This window comes from Gavialis gangeticus, unplaced genomic scaffold (genome assembly GCF_001723915.1).
Source record: "Gavialis gangeticus isolate Ggan-Ray unplaced genomic scaffold, GavGan_comp1, whole genome shotgun sequence".
Classification (NCBI taxonomy): domain Eukaryota; kingdom Metazoa; phylum Chordata; order Crocodylia; family Gavialidae; genus Gavialis; species Gavialis gangeticus.
Window position 1 is genome coordinate 42,559,408 of NW_017728993.1, and position 24,152 is coordinate 42,583,559.

Here is a 24,152-nt window from a genome sequence, read left to right on the forward strand (position 1 = left end):
GTAGGTGTCGACACCACAGTCCCCCAGTTTTTTAATGAGAAAGGGGTGAGAGACAGTGTCAAAGGCCTTTCTAAAGTCCAGAAAGACTAAGTCTACTGCTACCCCTGCATCCAAGGATTTTGTGACCTGGTCACGTGTTCATTTGAAGGTGCCATGAGATCTGAACCCCAGTCCTAACAATCACACCTCCTGCCATACGTGCATGGCAAGAGGTGCAATTTTGGGATTGGGGATCAAATCCCGATCACGTTCTTTCTACTTGCTAGTGCAAGGGGAACACACAATCATGATCCCAGGCTCTCCCTGCACCAGCAAGTTGAAAGCTGAATGCCTATAGATCTGGGGCTGGAACAAACAGATTGTTGGCCCTGGCCCTGCTGTATGTTCAATTTAAGATACCATACAAACCAGCCATAAAAATGTTCTGTGTCATATGTAGAAGATTTGTGCCTTGCATTTAGTGTATGTTTAGTGCCCTTGCCATTTATGCTGCAATTAATGTATTAATCAGGGCAGATTGTAATGTGTACAGGGAGCCTCAGGCACATGTTTTATTCAGGTGCTTTTATAGTAAAAGATGTGAGTAAGAGATGGAAGTAAAAAGTGCAAGGAAGAGAATATAAGTCTTAGAAGCTATTGTAAATAGTTATGTTGCTGATTGGCCATTGGACTCGCATGCAGTGTTCCACTGAACCATAAGGGTTTCCCTCTGAAATGACTGCAAGTTTAGGGCTCTGCAATCCAAGTTGAGATTAAAACAGCCTGTAGTATGGAAGGTTGGTTGTTTTAAAATACCTCCTTAATTTTTAGTTTCAAAACACATTGCCAATTGCTATGTATCGTACTGTTTTTAGAAACAGCAAGGAAGTTCATAACTATAATGTGTGAAACACAGAAAGTGCTTTTCAAAGAGACTACTTTCTATCCTTCATAGATTCGTGTTCTTTTTGAATTCCTGCAATCTGGAAATCAAAGATCTTAAAATCAATTCAGTTGCCTTGTGTGTGTCTAGCTGTCCACAAGAGCAACTTAACTCTTTGGAAGACATCCAACTTTTTGCAAAGAACAATGGTATGTAGTAAAGAATTAAGAAGTTTTCATCTTGGAAATATACACCAGTTTGAAATGTTATGCTCAGTGTTTGCTTCCTTACTATTAATTTCTTTGTTCAATCAATAAACTGAAAACATTTTCTAGTTCATGTCCTGTTTAAAAGATGCATTTAGCAGAAGTGTGATCACTTGTCTCCTTTGTCCCACATCAGACATAATGGGCCTAGTTTTCAGAGGCCGAAGTTTGTGATAAAGTGTTTGATTTTATTTCGATATTCTAAATTAGGATATTATGACAAGTAGTAATTGTTTCCTATATTTAAATTCTGAAAAGGAGTACAAGTGTTGCCACTGCTTCTTTACAATCTAATACCTCTGTTATGCATTTTTGCAACTGATACAGGTGTGCACTGCAATTGGGAGCATAGTGTAGAAATACCTGAGCTAGTTTGGGTACTGGAAGCTGCTTAACTGCAGAAAGCAGCTAAGCTCATGAAGCCCACACTGAATTTCATGCTACAGCAGCTAAATTGTTCCTAGTACCTTTGCTGGCTCATATACAGCTAGCTTGGGGTTCTGTACTTTGCCCTGTAGTCAGCAGTGCAAACATAACACTGAGACATAGAAATACCAGCCTCTCATCCAGTGTAAAGAAGGCAAAGATGTGAGAACTTTGAAATGCTCATTAGAGAACACTAGTAGGTACAAATGAGAAACCATTTAAATGCTAGTCCACAGCATTTGGAGGGGTGGGATGGAGCCCAGAGGCGGATTTCTGTGGGCATGAGGCAGGGAAGCTCTGATTCTGAATCAGTTCATTTTTTATAATAAATCCAACAGACTGGCCAATGCTTCATGCTGAATAGAGTGGTAGGCATTTGGCAGGCAGTTGCTGGTTTCTGAAGCTCGTTCTTTCAGTTTTTCTGTTTTGGTTAGCAAGAATGGCTGCTTAGGGTTTGGGGAGGGGGTAACCTCATTTTGTAATTTTTTTTTCATTATTTGATGTCCTGTTATGTTACATAATGAGCTGCTTATGCCTATGTTCCTGTTTAAACACCTCAGCATGACCAGATTATGTACCTAAAACTCCAACCAAATACTTAAACTGTCCTGGGAGAATATTTTAAGATCTAAAGATGTATCTTAGTATGGCTAGCATCGTATTTGATATATTTGTTAAAACACACAAATATAAACACATTAAAATGTGCTGACTAAAGCATACTGCATTGCACAAGAATGTTAAACCAGTGATTGATTTCAGCAGCATCTTAAGCACTAACGTTAGTTATATATTTTAAATATTGTTTTGGTGAGAAACAGATTTTGACCAATAATGAGTTATCATCCTTGGGAATTTTGTTCTCTTAGATTCTTGCCTTTGTGTTTATAACTTGAATGTTTCCAGTTATACACTAAATCCAAAAGCAGCTGAGCTGTGCCCCACACTACCAGTTCCACCAAGGTAAGAAATACTGTTTATTTTATAGCCCCCTCTACACAAAGACAAGTTTTCAAGGACTGAAAGTCCTTCACATTTTGTATTTGACCTAGTATGTTACCAGTATTATTTTACTTTATTTAATATTCTTGGGTTTATGCTTATACGTTTGTGCGTGTGCTCTTGCATGTGCAAAAACACGCTGTTCTCCTGTTCCTTGGGCTGAGGAACCAACTCAGTAGGAGGCTTAAGTACATGCTTACTTTTAATCTCATTGCCCCTGGAAGGCAGAATTGGACATTTGATGTTTACAAAGTTATATAGCTGCTTCACTGCACAAAAGCAAGTACTTGGGAGTTGTATGAAGAAAAATGGCCTATGGACAGTGTATGAATGTTACATAACATGGATTGCAAATAGCAGATATTACATTTGCATTGTTGATCATTCTTATTTTCTTTCTGTATTAATGAATGTTTCAAAAGTAGGTTTTATTACATACAAGAGATTCCACAGTAAAAGCAAAACTAGTCAAAGCAGTTTTCCTAATTCAGTTGTTTGCATATTAGAGACATGCTGTACTGATTGATTAGTCTGACTTTTTCAAATAGAAATGAGAGTTTGTTTGCAATCTGAAAACCTTCCTGTTGACTGCATGTGGCAATGCCAAAAGCAGTCGGTTAAGACGCTTAGCTAACATTACCAAATAATGTTATTTTTTTATACGGAAGTATTTGATTGGGTTAATTGTACTGAGCACCTTGTAAAACTGATCACAACAGATTATTAAAAATGTTTCAGTGTACTAAACATAAGTTTGTGTGAATTAGAAATGTCTACTAATAATAATACTTGTATAGTCTACCGCCAAATCAACTATTGTTTTGATTTTACCTGTCCTTGTAAATAAAGCAAAACAAGACAGGATGGTATTTGAATAGAAGACCATGAATTAAATTTGAGGTGCTACAGAGTGTCCCCCAGGTAATTCAGTAAGTGGTGTTTTGACTTGGTACTAGCTGAAAAGAAGTGTCCTAACACAGTGTCAATGTCACTATATTATTAGAACCACATTTTCCAATGAAAAATAAAATCCAACATCCTGACCATTTGTGGTCATTCAGGATTTCATGGTTCCTTTCCTAAGAGTAAGAGTGATGGTCACAATGATCTAGTCAAATTCCAGCTTGGCTGCATATGCTATACCTATATAAGTCCCTCCTGCAGTTTTGATCAGATACAGAGAGAATCACTTTGGGCACATCTACATGTGTAATTAATGCACAGCAATAAACTACAACTCGTATCATGCCGGAGTTTATTACTTCTGGGCGCCATGTTTGTGTATGCTCCCAGGACCGCAGCACATTGAGCTGGGTCAGAGCAGCCCTGACTGGCAGAGGGCACAGCAGTCAGCCCACCAGTCCAGGGCTGCTCCAACTTGGCTCAGTGTGTTGCGGAGGGGCTGGCTGGGACATGAGGGTGCTCCAGTTTGGGGCTAGTTGGCAGGCAGCCCCTGCGCTGAAGCACCCTTGTGCCTCAGCCAGCCACATCAGCACCTACATGTGTGTTGCTGCAGAGTAAAAAAAACCTCTACTGTAGGATAGTACTTGTCTTTACAAGTACTAGTTTACTCCATCCTAATAGCACTGCACATGTAGATGCTGAGACATTTACTGCAGAGCTAATTAAGCAACCCTGCAGTAAGTTTCTCGCATAGATATATCCTTTCTGTTCTAAACTGTGTGCACTTTGCTGTGGTCTGGGGAGCTGCTGCTTAATTTTACTCCAAAGGTGGCTGTAGGTTACTAAGTGGGCGAAGTGGTTTCTGTGTGTTTTGGTTTAAATCTTGGAACATGCTCTGGGGCAATAAACCTAAAATTCAGACTAATAGTGCAAACTTGCCACAAACAAAAGCTGCTTACATTCTTTTTTTTTCTGCATTTAGGTCATAGAAAGGAATTATAACAATATTTATTTAATTTGTATTAAAAATATAATGTTACATTTAACAGGGGGTTGATGGGGAATTATCCTTGTATTGGGCTGTGAGATTGATCTCTCAGTGGAGAATCCCTTATCTTGTTTCTCTCTTTCATCTTCCAGCAAATCCTTCCCATTGTTTAATCGATGTGTTCCACAAAACCCTGAATGCTATTCACAGTTTGCATCTGTCTTGATAAATGTAATCAATGGAGTGGACATTTTTCATCACATTCTTAGTGGAATAATGGCAGGAAGAGATATTATAATAGGACTGAGTGTCCTTGCACTAGGTAACAATATGAAAAATAGTTTATTTTAATATGTTAAATTAAAAAATATTAGAATATCGTATTTCAAAGCATTGTGGAGTAACAACTTCATTTTTAAAAAATATAATAAGAAAAAAAGATTTTATATTTGTTGCACAGACAAGTTTTCTTTGTTAAAGGAAGAGAATTGCTGTTTGCCTTTGTAAAGCATTTAGGGTACATCCCCATGAGTGGGAATGTGGAGTTTTCAGGGGACAAATAGCAGCGACATGTATTTGTGCCACTGCTGTTTGTCCTCAGATGCAACTCTGCACGCGCACTGTGGCAGATTACCCCGGCTGGGATAGGAGAGGCAGGGGCCAGCATCTGGGCTGGCCCCAGCAGCCTTACCTGGGGTCCTGAGCCTCCTGGGGCAGCAGCAAGGGCAATCTGGCTACTTGGTGTCTGGCTGGCAGGCAGAGCATGGCTCTGCCTGGCCAGGCTTCCTTTCTGGCAGCACACGCTGCTGCCGTGTATACCATGCCACTTGTTGCAGCAGTTTGTTTTTGTTTTCTTTACACCAGGATCTCCTGGTGTCAAAAACACCACACTGCTAATTAGTAGTGCAGTGAATATGTGCACCACATGTTTGCAGTGCTGCAAAAGGGTTTGTGGCACTGCAAACCACACACGCACGCTTGTGGGGATGCGCCCTTAGCGTACAGGTTAAATATATTTCTAGAGAACTGTGGGGACGTGTCTCATTCTGCATCATTTACTTATTTTTATCTAGTTCTATTAGAAACTATTGATAAAATTGTGATAAAAGAAAAATGTATCCTAGCTTGAGGCATTTTGTTAAAGGGGCAGGGGTGTGGGGAGAGAATGATGCAATTCCATAGCATTCAAATCCTGGAAACTATAGTAAGTCCTAGTTAATGCACCACTCAAAATGGACTGCATAGTGGATTATCCAGTGGTGACCAATCATCAGAAGCTAATAATTGGGGGTGGAAAGAAAGGTAGGAGGCTAATGAGGAATGTGAATAATGGCAATTAAATCATAGAGATAAATTAACCCATAACCAAATGTAATTAGTTTACTATTGTTTGATTAATGCAGTAGAATTTTTTTTATAATCTCAGGATTTCAAAGTTTACAAAATTTAAATAGTAAGCTAATATGAATAAGTATAGATCATCTGAAATTCAAAAAATCAGTTTGCTGCTAAGTTAGCATGAATATATTATTTTTTATTTTCAGCTTTCTCTCTGATAATGGTTTTAACCTTCAAATTCATCACTACACTTTTGGTCCATATTTTCATTACACTGGTTGTGTTTGGATTGTTATGTAAGTATAGTTGACTTAATTTTTTTCCTGCAGTCCAGTGAAACTATATAGACAGGGGGAGAAGGAAAGAGAAGAGAAAAACCCATAAAACCTCTGTTTTCTCAGGTATCTTTAGTAAGTTAAAATAAGCCAAGATCCTGCAGTCTGACCCATGATGGAACTTTGGCCTCCATATGGGTGCAAAGATCTGGTAATGTAGATCCAGCTATAGAATAACAATGTTGGGTCATTGTGCGGTTTTAAAGAAATCGTTTCTAGACATTTGGATATGGGCAATGCTACTGTTTCCAGAAAATTAAGTATAACATTTTGTACTTTATAAGGAAAAAGTATAAAGGATGAGTCAAAGTTAGGTTTATCTCTTTCAACAAGTTTTGTAACTTCAAAGTTGCACCTTCAAAAAGCAACAAGACAAACTTCATAATTGATGTTGAATTCAGAATAGCAAACTAGCATGTCGTTTTTCACATTGTAACCTAAAGTCCTCCATTCTATCCCATTCTACTACATTTCTTCATTTTCACCTAAATTCAAGAGGGGAAGGGCAACAGAACCATAAGATGTGCTGTGTATAACTGTGACTTGCCTTTAATGTTAACATTTAGCTCCTTGTGAAGTATTACCTGCATCTTTATGCATCTGTACTTGTTCTAGTTGTTTCAGGTGTTCTCTGGTGGTTGTATTATGATTATACTAACAGCTCCAGCATAGAACTGGAAACTGAAAAGGAAAATGTGAAGTTTTTACTTGGATTTGCTGTTTTATCTACAGTGATTAAGGTAAGAAACTTCACAGAATAACCATTAGAGAGCATGGAATCTCAGATCTTGGAACGAGGTTATGTGTGTGTCAGCCTTATTGCAAAGTGCCATGTTTGCTCCATTTCCAAAACCAGATGTAGCATGATTGCTGTAGTAAAGCCCTACACATGGCCCAGTAAGCTCTGCCTTTCATCTCTGCTCTTCTCAGCAAAACTTATGGGCAGGTAATCGGACAGCATAAGCACACATTATAGTAACAACCATGTAAGGGCACATGTTTTATTCAAACTTGAAATTGGATCCTCGAGGAGTTTCCTTGAGGCTGTAGGAGTAATACCACCTTGAAGTGAGAGTTTATCTTTTCATGGGTTACAGTCTGGTGCATTCTGCCTTCCTTCTGCAGCCAAATCAATCAGCTTACACTTATTAAGCCTTTCTTTATTTTTATGGTAAATTTCATCTGCATTATGGAAGGTCAGTGCAAGGTCCTCCACAACATCTAAACTCATGCTAGAGCCATTTGATGAGCATACTACAGCACTGGTGCAGGAGAATGAACAGGACCTAGATCAATATAAATGTGAATTAGTGGACTAAAAAAAACACTGCAAGAAACGCAAAGGAATTGTAGGGGAAAGGAAGGATACCTGCTGCAGTCACAGCATGTCCTGGCCTCAGGTTGTGACTGACTAACACCAAACTCCTGTTTCCAACACAGGGCCAAACTACCATGACTAAGTTGTTGAAGGGAACTTTTCACCTTTATTTATTTATCTGATTGTATATGCTGCCTTTCCCAGCAAGGGCTCAGAGCTGCTTAACATAAGAGAACAGAATAACTTCTAAAACAGGAAAGCAACAAGAACAAAACTTAAAAGGAACTAGAATATTGATATAAAACAGAGCCCTCCCCCCACAACCAATGTCTCATTGTAGCTTTGTGTGCTAACCACCTACCTAAATAGGAAGGTCTTGCAATACTTGGACTCTGGCAGGCCTCAGCTGAGGAACAACAACTGAGGATGACCTCCCACAGACTTTTGCCAAGTGGACCCAGTATACTTACAGTACTCGCTAGGAGGTTGCTTTTGGCTGAACTTGGGGATCACTGTGGGGCATAAAGCAGTTGGGAACCACTGCAGACTTTGGAGCACTGGAATTATGTGCTTCTGGCAACCCAAGCACATCAGAAGGTAGGCCGCCACTTTCTGTTCCAGCTGCAGCTTCTGGATGATTTTCAAGGGCAGTCTTGCATGGAGCACATTACAGTAGCCTAGCATCAAGGTTACGCAGGCATAGATGGTGGTGAGCAGATCTGAATCTGAAAGAAAAGGTCATATGCTTCTGACCAGATGGAGCTGGTGAAGGCCGCTTCTACCCACTGCTGCCAACTGGACAAACAAGTGCAGCACGCAATCCAAGAGTATTCAAGGCTACAAACCTGAGTGATGAGGAGAAGCTGCCCCATCAGTGATAGGTGTCTTAATGCCCCGCCCAAGTCGAGCAGTCTGCCCACCACCATGTCTTGTCTGGATTCAGCTTCAGGTGACTCACCCACATTGAGTCCTCAGCTGGAGCTAGGCACTGGGAAAGGATTGAGACTGTAGGGCCAGGGTCAGGACAGGAGATGTAGACCTGGGTGTCAGTTTGCACTTCGCATCAAGTCTCCACACTGTCTTGCCTAGTGGCCTCATATACCCACTATGTCATTGCCCACTATGTGTTCACCAATAGCTTGTTGCATGGGAATTAAGTCACAAGTCTATTAATGTTGGTTCTGTAAAACAAAATGCAATTCATACAATACACGTGCTTGTATGTTCTCTTTACAATACAAACACTGGGCTCTGAATAATTCCTTTGGAAATAAAATAATAGGAAAAGTTTTGTTTGGATGCAAATTTATTCCAGTACAATCCACTGTCATTTGTAATGCTCTGGAAACATCCACTGCTCCAGGTTGCTTTTCTTAATAGAGCATCTGGTTTCTTTATTGTGCAAGCTAGAAAAGTAGGGAAGCAGCTGCCACTGTTTGTGTTCATTGTTTTATAGTTTCCAGTGTGCTCTGTGCCTGTTTAGATGTTGTTTACAGTTCCTTGTTAAAGATCAAGGGCATAGGAAGTTTTATTGAAAGCAAGTTATTTCTTCAAACAAGGAGCAATTTTCTGTGCATATATCTGCATGCATATAACTGACAAATCAATTTCCAATGACTCCTCCAGTGCTTCCCAATGTAAGGCCTGATCCTGCTTCCACTGAAAACAACAGCAAAACTCTCAGCTAGCCTAATTAGAAGTGAGATTAAAGCCAGTGTAGGGCTTAAAAATCCATTCAGCTTTCCTGGTGTCTTTAAAAAAACCATTTTAATGCACGCTGCTTTATGGAAAAATGTTCTCCTGCAGTGCCTCCTCAGAATCTGTAACACCCCGTACCCCTCTCCCAAAATTGAAGAACTTGTAATAATTTAAAAAAAAATAAGTAGAGAATTGTTTTTCCTTGCTTTCTCCAGGTTGTTCTACTTGTCCTCATATTTGTACTAAGAAAGAGGATTCAGCTGACTATACAGCTCTTCCAGGTTGCAAGTAAAATAATTACCAAGATCCCTTTTCTGCTGTTCCAGCCATTTTGGACCTTTCTGATTCTCATTTTCTTCTGGGTATTCTGGGTTGCTGTGCTACTTAGCTTAGGAACTGCAGGTAAGCATCTTCAGTTTTCAGTAGTCCTGGATGTATACTAGGCAGGGCTTTTTTTTAAAACTTTTCAGGATCTATTGGTGTTAGTATTTAAAATGTGCTATATCTTGTATTATAGCAGCACTGCAGTAATGTTTTCCCTTTACTGAATCTGTGTCCTAGATGTCTCCTACTGCAAAATTAACTGTTGTTTTGCAGGGCAGAGAGAGTAAAAAATGTTACAAAGGAGAGAAACGTTAATACTCTTCACAGAGACTTCACTTTTTTCTTTCTGGATTTAGTTGAAATTGGAATAATGTTTTAGATTATTGAAACAAAATGCATGCTTGCTGTCTGTAAATGAAGAGTATAAGAGAAAGGAAGAGAGTTTAGATTTAAAGCACTTGTTATGAAACAGGTGATTTCCATTATGGGAACAGCAAGAAAGTAGGTCCCATTGTGCCCCACCCCCTCTTCCCTCCACGCAAACGCATGCACAGTGTAGAAGGAGTTAAATTGCTTTGGAGAACATTGCTGTGAGAATTTCTGAAATGGTATCTGGCAGGGGACTCAGTAGCTAGGTTTCTCCTAAGCTGTACTCATCACTGTCATGCAGGTGCATGACATGCCTCTGCTGTACAGGGGCATTTTCTACAGCAGAAAACATTTACTTTCAGGGAACCTTCGAGCCCCTCTCCCTGTCCTGCTCTCTAGTTGTGCACATGCTCACTCTCTCATATGTAGTTAATGTAAAGAGGTAAAAATGATGGATGTGAGAATGAATTAAGAGGAGGAGAGTAAAATTGAATATATAAACAAAGAGGGAAATGAGAGTGAGACATGGAGCTCATAGATCTTAAGCTTAGGCAGTTGTTGCATGTACCAAAAGACATTGCTCATGAAGTATTCATAGATGAAGACTTAAAAGCAAAGGGTGTGGTATGGGAATTGAGGTGAAATAAAAAAAATATCTCTCCTCCAACTACAAGCAAACCACATCAATATACTTTTCATTTCTAAATCTCAGCCAAATATGTCCCAGACTGGTAGAGACTAAAAAGACATCCTCATCATATGGGGGTATAAGTAAAACAAGATGGTGGTCTCAGCAGAAAACAGCGGATAAGTGTGCATTAGAAGTATATATTGCTGTTGCTATACATTCTTGGTAGAAGAGCCAGGAACAGGGAGTTCCCTTCTCCCTTCATTCCCCCATAAGGGCTGAGATGCCATTGATGTGGCAGTGGGGAATCTTGAACTGTTATTGTTTGTAATGTACTTATTCTGAGGATAAAAGGCTTTGCATTCCTATGCTATAGAGCCAGCAAGTTCCAGGAGCATAGTGTAGCATTTTAATAAGAGCAACACAAAAATATTCACAGTTGACTATGTAGCCAGTTTATTCAATGTGTATATAGCTCCCATTTCCAGGCAAATAAAGAATGAATACATCTTGACTGAACAAGACTAGCCAAGTGTCTAGAGCATTTCTTTTACTTTTCTTCTTTTCCTTTTAAAATATCACTGCAAATGTATTGGCTCTGGCTTAGACAGTAATGAAGGTAAAAAATAAATAGTGGATATACAACCTGAGGATACAGGAAGAAATGTTTAGATGACATACAAAGGTGAACTACAAAGGTGAAAACAAACAGTTAAACCAAGAGATGGAGATTAAGTCTGCCAGAGGCACAGATGCAATAAACCACCTGCAGAGATGTTGATATTTTCGAGGGATGACACTGGTGCTACATTATGAGACTGTAGTTATTTTGGCTGATATAACACAAACAGGTTTATCTTACTGGGCAATTGTGTCCTGTTCCAGGCTTTACAATGAAGTTAGAGAACATACTATGTAGATAAGAATTTGTTATGATAAAAAATCATAAAGGAATGAACATGGAAGCATTACTTGAAGCAATGCATTATGAGATTCTCACGTCCAGAGCCACCTAAAACAGGGAAGGTTCCCCAATAGGAGGCCACCATATTGGAGGACAGGTTGGCCTCCTCTGAAATGTCAAGAAAGGAGGCTAGTATAAATGGAAATATCTAACCTCACAAGGAGAAGTCTCATAAAAATAGCCATATAGGTTGCTGGTAGATGTTATGATTGATTGTCATTTTTTTTAAAAAGGGTATTTTAAATTCCTAGGATCTGCTAGTTATTGTTTTGTGGGGTGGAATTGATGAAGGATGAGAGAGAGTAGGAACACATTATGCTTTCTCACAGAGACCTTGTTTTTGGTTGCATGTATTAAGGGAAAAAAGATGACGTAACTCATTTGGGCTATGAGGGTGCACTTGCTGTTTGCATAATGGAAGAACAGAACACCAACATACTTGGCTGTGACTTATGAATATCTCATTATCCCTCTCAAATTCTTTGTCATATGAGTTGTACATGCTTTTTAGAGCCCCTCATTTGTTTTGGCATCACTAAAACACTAATCACTTTTTTTAAAGCATTGGCCTCAGTTGACATTTTCCAAATTTAGATTTAATAAAACAAAATTTCATCCAATCATCTTTATTGTTACTAAAGTGTCCCTGTGAAAATTATTTTGCATATTGGGCATTTCCTGACATTCAACTCTGCATAAATATTTACGAATTCTTTGGCATTTCTTATAGCATTTATGGCCACTAATATTTCAAAACTAGCACACTGAGATTAATGATACCTAATTTTACTACAGTTACTGTAATCTTTGCAGTACCTGAAGGGTAGATCCAACTGCAAATCCAGTAAAGTTATTCAGCAAAACTTACATAAGGAGCAATTCTTCTTACCCTTGAAATGAGTAGTTACCTCTCTGTCTTTTCTTCATAGTCTATATCCAAACTGCTGTTGGATGAAGGGAACTTGCAGACTGACTAACAAAAGTCCCGATAGCTTCTTGGAAGATATCACAGTTCAGTACAGACTGGTCCCGATTCTGAAAGACATGCCACTAATTCCTCACTAGCAGAATGCTGTGTTTGGAACTAATAGGTAGGGACCGCTGTAATTTGGGCATCAGGGGATTTCAGAGGAAAGCCTGAAATTTAATTTTTCCCTTTAAAGCCCCATAAAACTGCAATCTGGCCAGAAATGGCCTGAAACTTCTGGGGAGAGGGAGGGCGAGAAAAACAGTTTACAAAAAATTTTACTGGAAGCATGGAGAAGAAAGGCAGAAGAGCCTCAGAAACATTGTAGAAGCTCCATGTGTTTCCAAGGACAGCCTAGTACAGGCTGAGCTCCTGCTGGGGCTCAGCCACTTAGGTTGTTCAATTCTCCGCTTTGTCAGGGAGTTTAAAAGCCCTGTCCAGAACGGAGCAGATAAGTACCCCTTGCATTAGGGGCTGTGGGCATAGGTAACAGCCTGTGTGCCACGGTTTAGTAATAATCATCCCCATGGCAGGCTCCCTCAGCCAAAGGCGTGGGAGAGTTGGTCCTGAAAAATGCCTGAAATTGGCTCTGGCAAGCCGCAGGGAGCCTGCTTTTCTTCCAATCAGAGCCTAAATTACAGGGTCCCTATTAATAGGACACCTGTGGTCATGACCTGAAGAAAAAAAAGCAAGTAATAGGATAAGAGAAGTAGGCTGAAAAAGTATCTATGATGTCCATAAAGCAAAGCAAATCTGTTCCAGGAAGGCCAGTATTCAGTAAGCAGGAGGGACTAATGAAGAGGTAAAGTGGGCTGAAAATGTGGCCTCTAAATCAAGCAGCTTTGAAGGAGCAGGTGTTTCTGAAATTCCTCACCATCTAGGGGAGGGGGTGAAAAGAAGGGGAGAAAAAGAGACCTTTCATAAACCCACTGGGTGGGCTCCCCATCAAAAGTTGGGATGAGAGAATCCCTTTTCTACCTCTCTAGACCAGTGGTTTTTAACCTGTGGTCCATGGGCGTCTGGGGGTCTTCAGACCCTATCTAAGGGGTCCATGAAAGATGATTATGAACAATGAAAAGTATGTGAATACTGATACTTACAATTCAATGAGGTCTGTGCCACCATTAAAAAATTTTAGAGGTCCTCAGATGAAAAAAGCTTGGAAACCACTGCTCTAAACTATTAATTTTGAGTGGAAAGGCAGTTTCCTGACCACTCACCAAAACAAGTTGGCTTAGGATATGTCCATTTTCCTCCTAGAACCACAGCATTACAGCCACTGGCCTCAGGGGACGGGGGAAGCAGAAGAGAAGGTGATTCCGGTGTTTTGCTAGAGACTTTACAGAGGAGCCGAAAAAGGTTAATCATGGTTGAAAGAGTAAAGTTTGTTATGTGAATATGGAAACAAATCCCAAAGAGATGCTTTTGCTTTTGCACAATTTTTCCTCTCTGAAAACACTTTGTCTTCTGCTAGCCATTCCTCTAAGCATTTTTTCTGTCTTGTGGAGTAAATGTCAAGCAGTGGGTGTATATTGTAAAGTCCCTTACACAGCAGAAAACTCATGGTTAAAGAAGTCTTATATTTTTGTCACTCTTAACATAGATGAGAAGGCCAGTGTTTCTTTATAGACACTTTCCAAAGTAAGGTGTCTTACAGAAGGCCATATGATCTCACTGCATAGTAGTAATGTCATGTTTTATGATAACCTTAGTCATGAAGGAATCAGATACGTCAGTTTTAGCACAGGCAAGAACATCAGTCAGTGGGCATCAAGTCAGTGTAGTCTGAGGATGTAGAATTTAATACTGTTTTTATTAAGATCTAGTACAGGGCTGTTAGCATAGTTGCCAATAGTTGTAAGTTTCAAGCCTTTAGCCACTTACACATTCTCACTATAAAATGAATACTTATTTTGTTTTTACAAGTGACTACACACACATTAGTGCAGGTACAAAATAATTGGTGTTTCATTTTTCCAAATCGCAAATCACTTTTTAATTAGGCTTTGTTTTTCTTCTCTTCACATCATTACAGTACAGTACATAAGGTCAGACAATGGCTGTTAATGATTCTGATGAAAGCAAAGTAGGCTGTTGCCACAAAAGCTTATGCCTCTCTGAATGAGTTCGTCTCTAAGGTGCCATCCTGCCCTGCCTTTAGCCTCACTTCAGACTATAACACAGCTACCTTTCTCTAAATTTTAAATCAGAAAGCAGTAGTAACAGCTCCTATCCACTAGATGCCCTCAAAGAGGTTTGAGAAACAGTATTTTGAATTGTTCAGATGCTTTCATCTTTCCTTACTGCTTGAACCTGTCAGAGATGTTGTATTAAAAGTTTGTTGTGGAAATTTTGCAATACTTTTGCACTAGTGGCACAGAGCAAAGAATCGGTCATTCCAGTTCCCAGTCCTGTGTTCTTACTATTAAACAACTGTTCCACTGATCATTTTAAGCCCTGAGTGTCTAGCCAGTCTGATGCTCAGCAAGAGATAGGTTCTGCCACCCTTACCCAAATTGCCCCAAATCCAGCAAAGCACGTAAGTGCTTAAGTGATTAGCTGGATCAGGTCTATTGAATAGTTCCTCACTGTGCAAGTCATCTATTGATATTAATTTTGTAGTAAACTGCTATTCCTCATAACGGTGTCAGAATATGGCTCAAAAGGAATTAAGACTGACAGAAATACAGCATTGTGCTATGCTGTACTTAATCTATTGCCTCTTATAAATTATTAAAACTAGATTTCTTTTTTAATCATGTACATCAGTCCAGTTGATTTGAGGACATGGCTGGGGGATTGACTGGCTTGCTACACAAGTGCTCTCAAAAAAGGCAAAAGGGGCAGTATCACTTTAAATTACATTTCTTTTTAGCTGCTTTCTTTACCTTCGAGGTTCTACTTGAAACCATTAACATTACTGTAAATGGGGAATATACAAGAACAAAAAAAGACTTTGTGCAGTTCACAATTAGGAATGTATATATCGCTTAAATAATTACCAGTTTAAACTCCTGTAATGATATTGGTTAAACAATTGATAAGATATACTGCACACAGGGGGCAGGTCCTCCCCCTCCCTCATTCTCTGCAGAACTTCCCTCCAAGTGGAACTGGGCACCCCTCTGCCCCTTCTCTGCCCTGGTGCAGCAGCAACAGCATTTCCATGCACCTTCTCCTGCTGCAGCCTGGGTGGTGACTGGCCCCATGTATGCACTGTGTCCTGTCCCTGCTGCTCTACATGCAGGTGCAGGGAGCCTGCCCTGGACTGCTCCAGTCTGGCTGCTGCCTGTGCTGTGCTGCTGCCCCCAGCCACACTGCGGAGGCCTGGCTCTGATCTGCTGGGACTGGCTACAGCAGGGTGGGAGGGGCAAGTCCCACAGCCCATGGGAAGCCATGGATGGCAGCAGCTGGTGAGAGGCCTTCCCAGCCCACTGACCAGCTGCAGCAATGTGGTGGGGGAAGGAGGAGACAGAGCTGCAGGCTGCAGTGGACAGGCAGGACTTCTTTTAGACCACTCACTCCTTCAATAAGTACTAGTCCCTTTCCCCCTATTCTTCCCTCCCTCCATCCTGCCATCTGCTTGTGCGGGGTGAGGAGGTGGAGGGATGCCTTCCTGCCTTCCTGGGGCACTGTGCTGCTTTCCTTCCCCACATGACTGCATCTGACACTAAATGGTAACTGTAATGCATTACTGGTATAAATATACTTACTATTTAACCTTTTACCACCCTATTGACCGTCCTTTTTTTCTTTAAGTCAGTTCCATTGTTTCACTTGCTACATTGGTATGTTTCTAATACATGGGAGAGAGGAGAGAGAGCGAGAAACATTTTTAAATATAAAGAAATGTGAACATGCAGTCCACAAAACTTGCAGGAAATTGAGAGTCAGGTGTATAATAAGAAAGACCAGTGATTCTCAACCAAAGCGGTGCAGCATCTGGGTTGCCCTGAGATGCTTTCAGGGATGATGTGAAGTGCCATGCAATGTTAATATTGTTAGGTGTACTGACATGATTCACAAGATAAACCAAGAGATTTCAAATAGATTTCACTTTCACATAGTGTTAAAAATATTATAATCTGTCTTGGTCTTTCTGAGTTCTTTGCAATAAAAGAATTGCTCTACTATTTTTCTGTAGTCTAAAAAGGAGTGAAAACTAAGATCTAGCACTTTCTGAGGAGTGCCTTGAGGCTAATGAGAGGGGTGCCCCCAGACTAAGGAGGCTGAGAACCACTGAAATAGTCAGTAGACTAGATTTGAACTTGCGAGCATTCTGGTTAGGGGTTCTTTCCTCTCCTTAAGTCCATGTGACTTGGAATTGAGTGTGGCCAGATGAACTCAAATACAGGAGTATGATTTCATAGATTGCAAAGGGCTGGAAGGGACCTCGCAAGATTATTGGGTCCAGCAGGAAAGACAACTGGAGTCAGGTGACCCCAGCAAGCTGACCGTCCAGTCTCCTCTTGAAGATTTCCAGGGCCGATGATTTCACCACATCTGGAGGGAGTTCATTCAAGTCTGGACACCCTAACGGTGAAGAGGTTTTTCCTTGTGTTAAGCCTGAAATGGTCTTCCAGGAGTTTGTGGCCATCACTCCTGGTTTTCCCCAAGGGTGCCCTGGGGAACAGTTACTTGCTGAGCCCTTGCAGTATTCCTTTGATATAAGGGTAAGCTGCTACCAAGTCCCCTCTCAGCCTTCTCTTTTTTTTAGGCTAAAGAGACCCAAGTCTCTCAGCCTTTCCTTATATGGCTTGCCTGGCAAGTCTCTGATCATACAGGTGGATCTTCTCTGGACTCTCTCAAGCTTTTCCACGTCCTTGTTAAAGTGCAGTGCCCAGAACTGGACGCAGTACTCCAGCTGTGGTCTTGCCAATGAAGGAGCTATTGTATGTTGAGAGTCTGGTGGACAATGCCTTCCCTTTTTCTATTTATCACTTCATAGCCAGGACCAGTTTGAACCCCTGTGCTGACTAGCAGCTGTCTTGTAGGGGGAAAAAAGAGGTTTGAGGTAGAGGCACTCGAGCCTTTCTTTGCTGCTTTGTCCCAGCCCAGGACTTGAAGCTAAATTTCCAGGAGCCTTCAATCCAATGGCTTCTGAGCTACTTCCTATTTAAGCCCCCATTCTTTGGCCTTACTACAATTCCTTCCTTGGACTTACCTTTCACTCTCAGAGTCACTGGCTGCAACATAGACCAGTTCCAATTTGTCACATCTCTCCTTTGCTGTTTCTATCCCAGAGCTCCTCTCAGTTACACAGATGCTTTCTATTGCCAGGCCTGCCTTTTGTCCTGTGTTGGAGGTTGATCCTAACCCTTGATTATCTCAGTCACAGTGTCCTGGTTTCCCTGCTCACTCCAGTTAACGGTGTCTTTGTTTTGTGGGATGTGCAGACCCCATCACAGTCCTTTTTAAAAGCTTGTCTCTAATTTGGTGTCTGAATTTGAGTCCTCTCAAATGTCAGCTATCACAAGTGCTGCTGGTCCTAATGCCTGTATATGGTAGGAGAAAGTTTTTACTCCTCTAAAATGAATAGTGGTTACTTAACACTCTACAAAATAAATAGATAAAGAATCTCATGTTGATTCTATAGAATTCAGGTTCTACAATGTCTTAGCAGAATGCTTTGTATTTTCTATTGTTTTCAAAACCAGACTGCTTTTTGTTTGGTCTGAGCTGTTGGCGGAGTTCAGCACAGTTCTCTAAATCTCTGAAAGCTGTTTACTTGACCGTTTGGATCGTCTATTTTGCCAAGAAGTTTCCCCACCAAAGTGAGGTTTATAAAATATTAAGCTATCCACTGCTGAAATTTTAGGATTCTAATTTGGAGCAATATACATATATGGTGACTGAGTGTCCAATTAATTTTGCATCAGATGTATCTGCAAATCTGTTGAGAATACTAAAAAGATGAAAATACATGTGACAACAGCAGGCAATTGTTGTAACCATGAAGGAGAAAGAATAGTGAAATTGGCTTGTTAATGTGCTACACCTGTGCTCAATGTTTTCCTTGTGCTGTTTGCAGTTCTATAATATTTATAGCATCTGTGCATTTTGTAGCTCTGGGGCACCTGATCCTTTTTTCAGCTGTGATGCACCTGATTTCTATGCTGCCATGCCAATACTTTATCCCCCCCGCCTTCAGGAGCTAACTCCTTCAGAGCAGTAGAAAGCTTATAGCCCATTTTTGCAAGGGACTTGAGCACACTGAAGTCAGTGGAACTACTCAGAAATTTTTAATTAGACACCTTATTAAATTGTGGCCTATAAGATCAGGACAAACCTAAGTAAAAGTTGCAATGCTAGAAGGCCAGAAGAGATGAGAAACTCTAGGAGACTGGAGGTAACACAAATTTTGGCACCAGATGTAATTATGTAGATAGGCATGGAGTTCACATGTGTTCTGAAAAAGCTTATAGGGGCCTAGAACATTGAGTCATGTTGATTGCTACTTTATCAGGATCATGTTCTACTGTACTGCAGAATCAGAAGTGATCTTGTTGTAGTGTAAGGCATGTTTTCATAAGTTTATATCTGGCAGAAGGATAGAATACTATGTATAATGTACAAGATTGGAGTGCTGTGAGAGATTTTCATGTTATATAGGTGTAACTTGTAGCACAGTGGGGAGTACAACTGTTAGAGGAAGGCAATGCTGCAGCTAAACCAGGAGTAAAAATCAAGTCCTAAGACAAGGCTGCACAACTTGCGGTCCACGGGCTGCCTGCTCACATAGACTGCAGGATGCTGTCTGGGGTCCACTCACCCCATTGCTCCATCTGTTGCTGTTGCCCAGGTCCCCCTCCCTCCTCTGGCTTCCACTTCCTGCCAGCCCTGGGAGTGGGGTAGGAGAGCCCACAATGCTCAGAAAGCCTCCATGCATCACAGGGGCACTGGCATGGAGCAGTTAAGTAGGCAAGGAGGTGGCAGCGGGGGGCTTAGATAGTGTTTGGCCTCCAGCCACTCTGTAGCTGGATAGACAGCCCTGTCAAAAGGTCCTTGACAGTCCGTCTACATTCACCTACCTTACTTGTGAACTCTAACCCTGCCCTGCCCACCCTTTCCATGGAAAAAGGAAAGCCACAAAAACTATTAAATTAAAAGAAAGCACAGAAACTTAAGAGGACAATGCCAAAAGCTTTCCTGACTGCAATATGAAGCACTTAAAAGTGGACAATATTTTCTGACTACCAAGAATGGGGAAATCAGTTCTGAATTTAGCGCTCATTAACCAGTAGTTGTTTTTTCCTGAGAATGGAATTGCTAAACTGAGGAAAATATGTTTCCATGCTCCTAGGCATCCCAGCCACTTAAAACTTCCTGCAACTCCAGGCATCAGCAAAAAAACCCAACAGCTACCCCGTTCGAGTATATGTCATGAGTTTGCAAGTCCCAAAATATAGCTCAATGCATTGTATTGCAGAGCCCTTTGGCTGGGGAGTATGTAAGGGTGTAATGTGGGGCTACTGAGTCAAAGGGAGGACCTATTCAAAATCCTGCTGCAAGCATGGTCAACATCTTGAAATCATAGAATCATGTAGTTCGAAGGGTCATTTAGACCAGCTTCCTACCCTGATGCAGGATTTGGATGTCTAAGCAAGTCCAACCTATTTTTAAAAACATCCAGTGTTGCAGGTTTATACCTCCAAAGGTTGGAGACACTTCACACAAGAGTTGCTCAAATTAGATTTGCAAAAGAGTAATACATTTGAGAAAAATATGCATGTTGGTCAGACTCTGCCAAGTATAGAGGTTCAACAGTGAGGTATTTAGGCCCTTCCTAACTCCTTATTATCAACATATTATATTAACACACATGCAGCAGTGTCAAAAATCAGTGAATTACCCATCTGTTGTTATGTGACTGGAAGAACAATCTTCTGCAGGTGAACTGGAACCCTATTCTGAGGTTGAGTGCAGATTCCTTAGCCTGTGTGACCAGATACACTGGAGTGACCAGGAAAGCTTGTTGGTTTTTTGGCCTTTCTCAGTAGGATATTTGACCCTTCAAAGGTTGTTTTGTGACATCTTTTATCAGAGCAACTGTGTAGTTGGGAGACATGTTGAGCAAGCTTTCAGGCACAGAACACCTTTCTTCAGACCTGAAGAAAGATGTTTTCTGCCATAAAGCTTGTCCAGTATCTCTTCCAGCTATACAGTTGTCCAATAAAAGATGCCATAAAAAAAACTCTTTACTAATATTTTTGGACCATAATGGGTACAACAACACTCCAATCCAGCTATAACAGTGGTGTTCAACCTTTGGCCCACCAGCCAGATCTGGCCCGTGGAGCCATGCCATCCAGCCTGTGGGTCTCCCAATGGTCCATAAATTTGGGAGCAGGGGAACACAAATTAATGCCGCCACCACCCCGCTGCTCCCAAATTTCTGGAGGCCCTTGAGCCAGATGACATGGACCTGTGTGCTACATTGTGCTGGCATGCAATCAGGCCAACATAAGGGGCCAGGCCAGATCCAAGCATGTGGGACCAAAAGGTTGAATACCACTGAACTATGGAATTACCAATGTATGAGCAGAAAGTAGTAGATGGCTGTGTTAGTTGGAAGTCAGGCAGAAGACCCCCCTGTCGTTACCATAATCTCACCTCTACAGCTGAAAAATAATATAAAGCATGATAGTACCATCAGACTTGTGCTTTCAAAGTAACCACAGACAGAAAAAGGCACGAGCTGAACACAATACAAACCATTAAGGAAAAGCACTCTTGACCTTTGACTTCTCTACATGGAAAGGTAATAGAACAACTCCCCTTAGTAAATAAAATGATCAAAGCCATCCACACACTGGCATGGCTGGTATTCAACCAGCAGAGGGCAGTAGTATCCATGCACATAAAAGCAGTCAATCAAGTGAAAGCAATGCTTATTGTTAGTTATTATTTCATACAGTACTGACTTGTGAATATGTGTGGAATTACAGTTTGATACAGACATTTCTTAATCTGGCCCCTGACATCCTGTTATCTGGCTCTGCATGCGTGGGATGGTGCTGGGTCTGATCCTGGCACGCAGTGCTGAAGGATGGTGCAGGCCCCAGAGCCCAATCCTGGCATGAAGGACCAGGTAGAGGCAGTGCAGGGCACCAGGAACTGATCCTGGTGGAGAGATGGTGTGTGGCCCCCCAGGGGGGCCCCAATCCTAGTTCATAGGGTCTATTCCAGCCCCAAAACTGGCCCTGCACCTCTCTGGCTTGCGAGGCCCGAAGGTTGAGTACCACTACATTATGACAATTGCTTGCACGTCCGAAATGTTCAAAAGCAGGGGTTGTACCTCAGGAGAGCATGCTTAGCTTTGCTACCAAATAACAAGACATCTCTTCAGAAGAAAATAGAGGCTGAGAAGACCTTCATTGATCGTATCCACTGTACCATTTGCTCATTTGCCCCTGATAAGGGGTTATAATTGAAGGGTGAGCATGTTTAGCTAGTTGCATGTTATGGAATAGCAGAGCAGTCGATATCTGCTGCAAGAATGAAAGGATTTGAGACATATTCTGAGTTCAGAACAAGAGAAAACTGTACAATGCATCTGGTAAAATGTGCTTTGGTGTGCGGAGAATTGTTCTGCTTGAAGCGTCTCATAAAAAGAAAAATAACTGTTGTGGGTCCATACTCTGAAGGAGAAGGACAGGTAAGAAAAAGACAATTGAAGCACCAGAGGTGGATTTTCTACTTTGTAAATTAACTTGAATTTCCACAGGTCTAAAAATTATTAGAAAATGCTGGAAATAGTGGTAGTTGAGTGAGTATCCTTACAGCTGTGCACAGTACTCATTTTCCAAAGTCAGCACTGATCTAACCTGCTTAAAATAGGTCATACCTCATTGTATTGCTTACCTATTTAGATAAAACTAAATTCCTTGCAAAAATGAAACAGCTTTAGTATGCATCTGTGCTATCTCTTCAACAAGGAGTGCACTAAGCTGCAATGACCCATGTATGGTAGAACTTGGTAGCTGGGACCAGCTGCACCATATTATGGGATGTGACTTCATCAGGGGAACTTTCAGAATAAGATCTACCTGAACTGGGAAAAAATGCTTATTTTATGGTATCTGATCAGTCCCTCCTGGGGTTCTTTTTTCCCCCTCTCTCTCATGATTCAAAAATAGCTTGCATTCTAATAATTTTAAAAGGATAAGTTATTTGCAATGCTAATCCTGCAGAGGTGAAAAACACCATTATCTTCACTTATTTGTCTCCAGAGTTAAACCTAAAACGTATGATAACCAAAAACAATAAACATGTTCTCGTAACATGTTATGGAGACTTTCAAAGTACATTAAAATAATTTCACAATTATGTGGGGAAAATGACTCTTATGCTAGCTTACATGTGTAAATAGAGGCACAGAAGTTTGAATTTGTCCAAAATCAGTGGTAGTGCCAGGAATAGAACCAACGATATGCTAGAAGTTAATGCCAAGAAATATCATTTACATGTAACTCCAGTCTTGTGTGAACACATGTCCTCAAAGTTAACACAGATGAGCAAGCGGAAAAGAGAGATAATTCCAGATTTAATTACTCTAAATCCAGAGTGTGCTGTCTCCAACCCTGCTCCTTTCCAAGACTATCTCATGCTCTGGCATTGTAAATAGGAGTGCCTAACCTGATCAAAAGAGTGGGGCTAGCATAATGTGTAGGGGAAGACTTGTCAGTCATGCATTTTGACTTGTGGCATAGGCTTTTGTGTAACGCTACACTTTGTATAAAAATATGCATGCCGTATTGTTACTAACAGAATGAAGCAAAAAATGCTAACATAATTAGATATGAATGTGTCTAAGTGTTGCTTAAGAAAGCAAATGATGCTAACAACCTTAAAACTTCTACAGATGTTAAAAAGGCAATATAATTCACTTTTGGATTGGATTTTATATTTATGCCTGTATTTCATGTTTTACAAACTAACTGGTGGTATACTTTATTGTGTTTTGTTTCAGTGGTGTGCGCGCTCGTGTGTGTGTGTCAGCAGCGGGCAATTATTTCGGGTGGAGGGCTGCTTACCCAGTGTTGGCAAGCTTTTGAGGGCCTCGTGGGTAGCCCCGCCCCTTGACAGGTGTCCCGACCCCTGGTCACCTTCTTGGGACCAATGTCCCAGGGCCAGCACCTGGGGGCCCAAAGCGAGGCACAGGCTGGCAGGGGTCTGCGGAGCTGGGCTGCACCATCAGGGAGAGGGGGAAGCTGGCCTGGCTCCATAGAGCCCCACCAGCTGGGATCCTGCGCTTCTGCCACCCTGCTCTGGGCCCCGCCAGCACTGGCCCTGGGACACCGGTGCGGGCCCCATGCTCCCACTGGCTCCCACACTTGCTCACTCCTAGTGGCCCCCAGCCCCGCGGTACAGGTGGGGGGCAGTGTGCAGCCCCAACACCCTGCTCCCCAGCAGGGAAGGAGCTAGTGTGGAGCATGGGGAAAAGTGGCCCCTCACCTGCCCCATGGCCGGTGCTCCCTGCTACAGCCACTCACAGCCCACATGGGGCTGCCCTGAGCAGGCACAGGCAGCCCCATGCAGGCTGCGAGTGGCTGCAGCACAGGGTGGGTGAGGGGTGGCTTTTCCACCCCTTGTGCTCAGCACCGGCTTGTAATCCACCCCAGCTGCCAGCCTGGGCCCTGCGCTGGCTCCGGGCTCACCCGTCAGGGCTGCACATGGCGGCAGAAACTGCAGCCCCCTGCTTGCCGTGCCGGGTAGACTTTGCTGCTGCTGCCTGTCCGGAGCTCACACGCTGGGCAGCACA

At 41.7% G+C, this 24,152-nt stretch overlaps 1 protein-coding gene across 1 annotated transcript in view; it reads left to right on the top strand.

Moving 5' to 3' along the window:
• The window catches only part of SLC44A3 (solute carrier family 44 member 3), an 88,052-nt gene that overhangs the window by 22,479 nt on the left and 41,421 nt on the right, over positions 1-24,152 (top strand). The window contains exons 4-9 of the mRNA XM_019528341.1: positions 935-1,071; positions 2,424-2,517; positions 4,600-4,769; positions 5,992-6,081; positions 6,736-6,860; positions 9,352-9,538. Of these exons, the coding sequence (XP_019383886.1) occupies positions 935-1,071; positions 2,424-2,517; positions 4,600-4,769; positions 5,992-6,081; positions 6,736-6,860; positions 9,352-9,538 (803 nt within the window). The remainder of the gene's footprint in view (positions 1-934; positions 1,072-2,423; positions 2,518-4,599; positions 4,770-5,991; positions 6,082-6,735; positions 6,861-9,351; positions 9,539-24,152) is intronic.